This window comes from Nanorana parkeri, unplaced genomic scaffold, assembly GCF_000935625.1.
Source record: "Nanorana parkeri isolate BGI_ZX_2015 unplaced genomic scaffold, ASM93562v1 scaffold592, whole genome shotgun sequence".
Classification (NCBI taxonomy): Eukaryota; Metazoa; Chordata; class Amphibia; order Anura; family Dicroglossidae; genus Nanorana; species Nanorana parkeri.
Window position 1 is genome coordinate 874776 of NW_017306860.1, and position 8983 is coordinate 883758.

Here is an 8983-nt window from a genome sequence, read left to right on the forward strand (position 1 = left end):
TGCCGGAAGGACTAGGAAGGAGTAAACTACAGTGAAGAAGCATATTTCCACATGCCCTGGCATCGTGGCCATGCATGTTCCAATGAATAACAGGGTCTCTTGAAGCATTCAGTGAAGGCCATGTGCCCACACATGCCATTTCTTACTGCTTACTAAAACCCCTGTATTGGACCAGCATTGTGTGTACACCGTGTGAACAGAGTCACATACGTACAGACACGACAGCCCGCCCGCGTACACCGCTCACCCCCTCGCGCTTTACCCCCCGGGTCAAACTCACACCCGCAGCGCCTTCTCCGACATGGCCAGCAGCCCAAAAGCACCAAACACCACAACGGAGACAGCTTCCGGTCATGCTCAATCCTGATAGGACAACTAGTACCACCTGATCGATTCCCTCGACTAGTGCTTCTGGGAATTGTAGTTTCAGCCATATATGGGCATTAGAGGCGGGCCGGTGGGCGGTTGCAGCCGCTGTACTGTACTGTACGCCAATAGTAGGCTGTTGTGGGGGGCGTGTCCTACATAGAGTGTATTGGAGAGGAGTGTATACTGAGCTCATTACAGAGTATAGTGGTTACTACAATGTGTCAGTAGTACACTTCATACAAGTTCATATTTGTAAAGAAACTCTGTAAAGATTTTATAGGTATGTGTGAGCAGCTTCTTGAAGGAGCACTGCTGGGGAAAATATTGTATCCTGAGAGCTACAAGTGCTTAGTCCTTTTATTTCAGACCCCGTTCACACCGGGCAGTTCGGCCGCACGGATCCGCCGACATGAACACATACATTGCTATGGGGACCGTTCTTGAAACCACGCGGGTGTGCAATCCCCACGCCCAAACTGCTCCCCGCACTATTTTTGCGGTGCTGATCAGTGCGGTTTGCGCACAGGTTTCCATAGAACCATGCTGATCATTCTATGGGCGTTTGTAATTGCGTTTCGTTGCTGAAACGCAATTAAAAACTCCCAAAACCTCCCTTTTGAGATCAGTGTGGTAACCACGCTGATCCGCAACTGCCCTGGTGTGAATGGGCTCTTACATGAGTTTATGGGGGGAATTTATCAAACCTGAAGCAGTTGTCCATAGTAACCAATCAGCTTCTATCTTCAGTTTGTTGAGTTAAGCTTTGTAAATGAAAGATAAAAGCTGATTGGTTGCCATGCAAACTGCTCCAGATTCTGTCTGCTCCAGTTATGATAAATTCCCCTCTATGTTTTCCCACTCTATGTGCAGACAAAGCCGTCCAGTGATGGGGTCGCACAAACTATAAAGTTGTAAAAGCATGTTCCAATCAGAACAAACTGGACGTAGATCCATTTACATATGCACAGTATGGTAATACACATAGGGGCCGATTTATAAATAATTTGCAGAGCCATTCGCCATGCAAATCTCTGGGAATGAGTGAAAAACGATCGTTCTTAGTGAACTTTTCTTTTCAGGTCGAATGTAATATAATATTGCATTATGGCCACTAGATGGCGTGGAAGGGGCAAAGGAAATACTTCCTAGGCTCCTCAGCTCCATCTAGTGGCCAGAATGTGGTATTATATTACATTTGACTTAGTTAAGAAAATATACTAAGAATGTTTGTTTTACCTCTATTTGCACAGAACGAACGTTCACAGAGATTTCCAGGGCGAAAGGCTCTGCGAATTGTTTAGAAATAGACCCCATTAATGTAGCGTGTTCACGTGCACCAAGGCTGCCTATTCAAAAACTATGGGCTGCCAGTGCACCCCGTTGTGCTAAAGAAAAAAATGACACATGATCCTTTTTTTGTAATGCAACACACGGAATCACACTGCCATGTGTTATGACACTACAACACACAATGCATTAAGATGCATCCGTAATTATGGAAGTGTGGCACATTTACGATTGTTCCATTGGGGAGATGTCCCTTCACTTCCTGTGATTGGCGTGGATCTACACTGAGTGGCCAGATTATTATGACCACCCCATCAGTACTTCGTTGGGCCACCAAATAACTCCACGGGATGACTTAGTTGGGCCGCCTCGTGACTCCACGAGATGTTGAAAGGTGATGCGAGGAATCTGACACTGCGCTGTTGCCCTTCTGTTGTACCAGTCTTGCCACTCTCCATCTGCCCTAACATTGACTAGTCGCAGACGGCCACAATTCGCACGTTCAGACCCAGATTTTCGGCTGACAGTCCAGTCTTTAAACACTTTAACAATGAGCCCCTCTTGAACATTTAACGAATTCTGCTGTTTTGCTGATACTCGCTCCATGGCTCCGAGCGCCAACAATCATCCCATGTACAAAGGCTGTTAAGTTGCGCTGTTTCCCCGTACCTTCAGAAAAACATCACTTCTACTGTTGTGGTAAACAACCTGCTTCCCTATTTATAATGGTCTGGCCCTCTTGCAACTTCAGCGCGAAATTATAGCTAATTTGCCCACAGACATCAGCTGGTCATAATAATCTGGCCACTTAGTGTATATTGCTGGACTATATGATTGGTGAGGGTGCTACACCATGAGATTTTTTTTACAGGGTGAAGGGTGAAGGGGGAAGGGGGGTTGTTTAACAAATTACTTTGTCATAGTGTGTTATTTACAGTTTATTTTTTTTTTACATAATTTATGATACAATACAATACAATTACACAACATTTATTTCCATCCAGAGTTCCATTAATTTTTCACCAAGATCTTGTAGTGATGATGCCGCAGTCGGACCACTGTGTAAAGTCTTCTCCAGCACATCCCAAAGATTCTCCATGGGGTTAAGGTCTGGACTCCATGTGGTGGCCAATCCATGTGTGACAATGATGTCTCATGCTCCCTGAACCTCTTTCACAATCTGAGCCCAATGAATCCTGACATTGTCACCTTGGAATATTCCCGTGCCAGGAAATAAAAAAATCCATAAATGGGAAAACCTGGTCAATCAGTATATTCAGGTAGGCAGCTGACCTCATTATTTGGGGATATAACATTGTTGAACCTAGACCTGACCAACTGAAGCAACCCCTATAGCTCTTACCTATTTTCTTAGCTAAATCCAGGTGGTGACTCTTTTTTGGACAGGCAGTGTATTTCCTTTTCAGGTTAGATGTATCTAATGTAATACTACGTTTTGGCCACTAGATGCAGCTGAGGAAGATAGGAAACAAATACGTATTTCCTATGCTCCTCAGCTCCATCTAGTGGCCATATTGCAGTATTACATTAGATACATTCAACTTGAAAAGAAAATACGTATATATAAGAACATTCTTTTTTGTGTATATTTGCACAGAACGAACATTCAGAAAGATTCGTAGGGTGAATGGCTCTGCAAATTGGTCATAAACAGAACCCTTTATCTCAAATGCATCCACTGAAAATGGAAATTTTAGATTTGATTAAACCAAACCTTTAGAGCAGGCTTCCATGCAGGCTAAAAGATTCAAGGGGCCGGGATGGCTGAGAGGGATGACTTTTGCTTAATCGCATTGTCTGCAATGTCTAGTTTGTGGTCCAAAGTTTCACAAAAAACTACCCCGAAACCTTGTGCAACTACTTCATATTCTTTCCAGAAAGAACACCCTATAAGCACACACAGGTAAACATGTTTTCCCTAAAAAAAAAAAGTCGTGGGAGGTGGTGAAGTGTGAAATATATGACTTGTGACCTTGAATGGCAAGGCACATGTAATGTATGTGACACCAGCAGTGGCATTTCTGCATTGCCGTACATCACTTCACGTCAACGGTGCTCGAAAATAGACCGGGAGAAAAAATAGGGTGGGCTTACTTGAGGTGACCCACATCACAGGAACGACAATAAAATGTGCTTGTAGGTGTCGGTAGAGGATTGCAGCGAGAAATGTCATGGCTGCTTGAAATAAACTGCTGCAAATCTCTCCCTTGTGGGCCATTAGAACCTCTGCCAGTTGTCAGGCTTTGCAGGCAAGATGGTCTTCGGCCTGCAAAATGTTTGAAGGCTTTCCTAATTATCCCTGAATGATCCTGGAAGCTTCCGGTTCTAGGGATCGGCATGCCTTTGTCATCCAGCCATCATCTCTCTGGATCTGAAAACGCAACTGTATCAAGCTTACCCCCACTGTAGAGTTTTATTTCAGTTTTGGGTAGACACAGGCTGGTGTAATCACCGCCCTTCCTGTTTGGCAACAAGAGCACCCTAGTCTGCCGGATTGTCCCCTGATTTTGCCAAAAACAGTCACATGGGTGAACAATAATATGTCTCTTAGTACACTGTAAGCTATGCAGCAATTTCTGTCCGACTGAAAAAAACAATCTTGCAATGGAATATTTTTTGTATCTATTCTGTAAGTACAAATGTTTGATCCTGCCAGAAATCTTGTGAGCTAATAACTTCCTGAGCTCTTTCTGTTATCATACCTACCCCTTTGTAATGAAGAAGAGGAGATAGGGAAGTGTTCTGTAGTCCTTAAAATTTCCTGTCCTAGGGGGCCAGCACTGCTCCTTGCTAGATACAGTACAGTGAGTAAGCGTTGTCACCCTAGGATGGGAAGTGTGTTACTAGCAGGGTCACCATGTAAAAATAACTCCCTGAGCTCTCTGCTATTAATTACACCCCCTCATTTGTTATCGAGGACAGTAGGAGGTGTTCCTGTTCCTGTTCTAGGGTGACAATGCTATTTCTTTGTAGATACAACAATGTGCATGGGTGTTGTCACCCTAGGACAGGAGGTGTGTTCCTAGCAGGGTCACCAGGTGAAAATAACTCCCTAATCTCTCTGCTGTTAATTACACTCCCCTTTTGTTATAGAGAAGAGGACAGTAGGCGGTGTTCTGCAGTCCTAAAAAACTTCCTGTCCTAGGGTGACAATGCTTCTCCTTCATAGATACAGCAATGAGCGTTGTCACTCTAGGACAGGAAGTGTGTTACTAACTTACTAGCAGGATTACCAGATGAAAATAACATCTGGAGTTCTCTGCTATTAATTACACCTCCTGCTTTGTTATGGAGAGTAGGAGGTGTTCTGTAGTCCTAAAAAAAAAACCGTTCTGTTCTAGGGCAACAGAAATGCTCTTTCATAGAGACAGCAAAGTGTGTGAGTGTTGTCACCCCAGGACAGGAAGTGTGTTACTAGCAGGATCACCAGGTGACAATACCTTCCGTGCTCTCTGCTGTTATAACACCTTTCCCTTTGTTATGGAGAACAGGAGAGTATGAGGTGTCTTGTGGTCCTAAAAACTTCCTGTCCTAGGGTGACAACGCTGCTTCTTCATAGATTAAGTAAAGTAGTGTTGTCACCTTGGGATAGGAAGAATGTTACCAACAGGATCACCAGGTTAAAATAAAGGGGCATGAAAGCCTGATCAAAGAAAACGAATGCAGCCAACACATCTAATGAATGTTAAGCTGCAATATGTTACACTTGTGTTGTTGGGTTTGGAAATGCTTTGAGTACTTTTATCTCAGCAGCTGTTCTTTTGGAATTCCGATCAGACTGCCGAATACATAGACAGCCACTAGAGGGAGAATCGAAAGATCTGCCTATGTAATGCAATAATAAAAACAGGGAGCAGCACTCATTTAAAATTGTAACACCCCATTAGAAATGGCTTTTGGCTAAATGTTACTATAATGACCCAAATTATACGTACAGTGAATATATTTTTAGAGGAGGGTTCCTTGGTATGCGTCGTATAGGTTTACCCCTAGAATTAATGCTGCTAATTAGTCGTCAAGGTCACAGCTGGTTCATTCGCCCGCCAGTTTCGGCTTCCGGGCGCTGAATCCCCTCCTGGCCATTGTGTAAACATTTCAGATATGTATGTCGGGTGCATTAGATGACATATGTCAGCCTGGGAGGTTACTGGAGTTCTGGCAGCTGGGACTGCTATCTGGAGCATTTGTAAAAACTCCTTTTTATTGTGAAGTTTCTTATGGGAGATTGTCAGCATGGACCTATGAGTCATGCTGGGACTTGTATTTCCACAGAAGAAGGAGCTACAAGTCTATAGAGAAGATATATGGGGAACAGAATGGGGGGAATTTATCAAAACTGGAGCAGACAGAATCTGGAGCAGTTGCCCCTTGTGACCAATCAGCTTCTCTTTTCAGTTTGTTCAGGTACAATTTGAAAATGAGAGATAGAAGCTGATTGGTTGCCGTGCACAGCTGCTCCAGTTTTTGTCTGCTCCAGTTTTGATCAATTCCCCTCAATGTCTTTTGGGATCCCATTGCATTGTGGTGTATAGGGATCACAGAGGGATTGTTGTTCTATATTTTAGAATGTAATTATAATGTGCAATGTCACACCGGCCCTGGCTTCAAATAAGAAATAAGAATGTTTGGTAGAATGAAGCTGGCCATACACCTAGAGATTATCTGCAGATGTTCTATGGTCAGGTGGAAAAAGTGCAACAGATTCCTCCATCTACGCCAAACTGTGTGGATGGAGGAATCTCCCGCTGGGCCAGGCTTCAGTATCTTGCTAGTCGGCCCTGCTGGCCCTCAACACACCTGAACAATGCCTGCATCCAATCAGATTGTTCAGGTATTTTGAGAGCCAGCGGGGCCGACAAGCAAGATACAGACCATAGAAAATCTGCAGAAAATCTATAGGTGTATGGCCAGCGTAAGCCAATTGTAGTTAGTTACATTTAACTGGACTTGTTCCACTGGATACAAATCCTCAGCTAGTAGGAAAAAGGCCTTTGTTTAGGCCACATATCCTAGGTTTGGTCGCTCTCTCCACCATGTGGGGGTCCACTTGGATATAGGGGTCATCCAGCTTAAGAAGACTATGTATAGTGGAGCCAGAAGGAGAGCCCAACTTGAGAGTCCAGAAATGTATTTTAATGATTCCACAAATGGGAAAAGGATAACAAAGGGCAGCCAACGGTTTTGGTAGCCCAATAATCATCCTTTATCAGTTGTCACAGTATCTATTGGTATCTATTGATATCGGAGTATATCAATCAGAGACTGAAGGATAAATAGTGAATGGGTGCCTGTGTTAAAAGCCGATGAGCGAAGCAAATGAGCGAGTACAATATTAATCTTATCACGATGGGATCCCTACTGACACTTACATTGACTCTTGTGGGGTTTACAGCTCCCTTCCTTTCCAAAGTGTTTAGGAGGTCAGTTCTTTTCAGCTCCCCGCCTGGTAAGACCATAAACATCTATGGCCAGCCTTAGTGGAGGAGGCTGTGTATAATATCTAGTGTATATCTAGTGCAGCGTTTCTCAACCTTTATTCACCCACAACACCCTTTAAAAGTATGCAAAATCTCAATGCACCCCAATTTAAAATGTGCAAAAAGTAAATGTAAAAAAGGACGTGTGGCCTCCTCCAAAATCCATACCAGACCCTTATCCTAGATAGGGGTCTGGTATGGATTTTCATGGGGGACCCAATGCATAAATGCCCATTGCCCTCCTTACCATCTTGTCTTGAATTGTATTGCGATTGTAATATCTTCCTTATATTGTAAAGCGCTATGCAAACTGTTGACGCTATATAAATACTATGTAATAATAATAATAATAAACACAAAAATGGATACACTTTTCACTTTACAAGTCTCCCTTCATATCAGGAGCCCCCCTCTTAACATCAGAAACCCATCTTACAAACTAGAGTCCCCCCTACCTTTTTCATCACTAATCACCCTTCACATCAGAAGTCCGCCTGCACAATGGAAAGGCATGATGCTGTGTGAAAATTTTAAGGCAGCCCTGAGGAAACCCTGGCTGAGAAAGGCTGATCTAGTGTGCAAACACGTGCAAAAATGGACATGCGTTGGAATATCAGTGATTGCTACAAAGTGGCATCTAAAACAATTGCCTTTGCAATAGGTTTTGCACTCCTTCACCCTTATCTTAAAAAAGACAACAAAGGCACCTTTATAAGGCCTGGTTCACACATGGGCGTTTTGTAGCGCGTTCGAACACTCTGCAAAACGCTCAAACACCGAAATCCCATTATTTCCTATGGGTATGGTTCCACCTGGGCGTATTACAGGCCGTATGAACGCGCTATGAAACGGCCTACGCCCAAAGAAGTACAGGAGCTTCTTTGGGGCGTTTTTGTTGCGCGTTTCCATTGGGATACAGCCAAGTAGCCCTCGGAAACGCGCGTTTGACGCGCGTTGTTTACCTGAATCGCGGTAAAAACACGCGTCACGAAACGCGCGACAAACGCGCATATTCGATACTCCTAGGTGTGAACCCAGCATAAATGTTTAGTAATCTTAAGATACAAATAGATAATTGCCGGCTTTCCATTTTCACTAAGGGCAGATTAATCTATCTCCCTTTACTTCCTGGAACTCTGGGTCTGCTTCCTAGAACATGTGACAGTGCACATCATCTCAGAGAGAAAAGCTCTTTCCCCCGAGATCTCACAAGATTTTGCAGTTTACAGATGAGATGTCCCAGGAGGACACTGGTTGATGTAACCTTCCCAAGGATGCATCTCTGAGGCCAGGGTTACCTCTCCACTCAACAAGGAAGTAGAAAATCAGTAATTGTAAGCTAAAGCAAAATGTTTGTTTAATCAATGTAAGATGATGTCATATCAGCATTTAGAGATCATTGCTCCGGAAAATGACAGTGAATCGGGTCTGCACAATGTTTGTTGACAAAGCCACTTGTAGACTCCACCAGGGGCGCATGTGACACGATGTTCTCTTGGGAGACATTTGTCAAGCCAAAACAGCAAGTGCCTGAACAAGGACTGTAGGATTGCCAGATATTCAATAAATGAAAGCTTCAGATTCAACAATGATCGAAACAACTTTTGAAATTATATCAACGCTATAACGAATATTAGAGCTACTCTAAATATTTGGAATTGTTAAAGAATCAAAAAGCTCCTTGGGTGACCTGATTCTGTGAGCAGCTCTGACCTGCAGCATCTGTTCTTGCCTGCTTTGTTCTCAGAGATTCCACAGTTCATTTTTAGTTCAGTAACGTAGTTTACATTTATTAGTAACTTGAGCATAAGATCAAATGCATGCGTAAC

At 43.5% G+C, this 8983-nt stretch overlaps 1 protein-coding gene across 3 annotated transcripts in view; it reads right to left on the bottom strand.

The window, feature by feature from the left end:
- CWF19L1 (CWF19-like 1, cell cycle control (S. pombe)) overlaps positions 1 to 373 on the bottom strand; it is a 23139-nt gene extending 22766 nt beyond the window's left edge. For all 3 annotated transcript variants that reach the window (XM_018562697.1, XM_018562695.1, XM_018562694.1), the window contains exon 1: positions 281 to 373. In XM_018562697.1, the coding sequence (XP_018418199.1) occupies positions 281 to 303 (23 nt within the window). In that variant the 5' untranslated portion in view covers positions 304 to 373. The remainder of the gene's footprint in view (positions 1 to 280) is intronic.
- Positions 374 to 8983: the final 8610 nt, after the last annotated feature.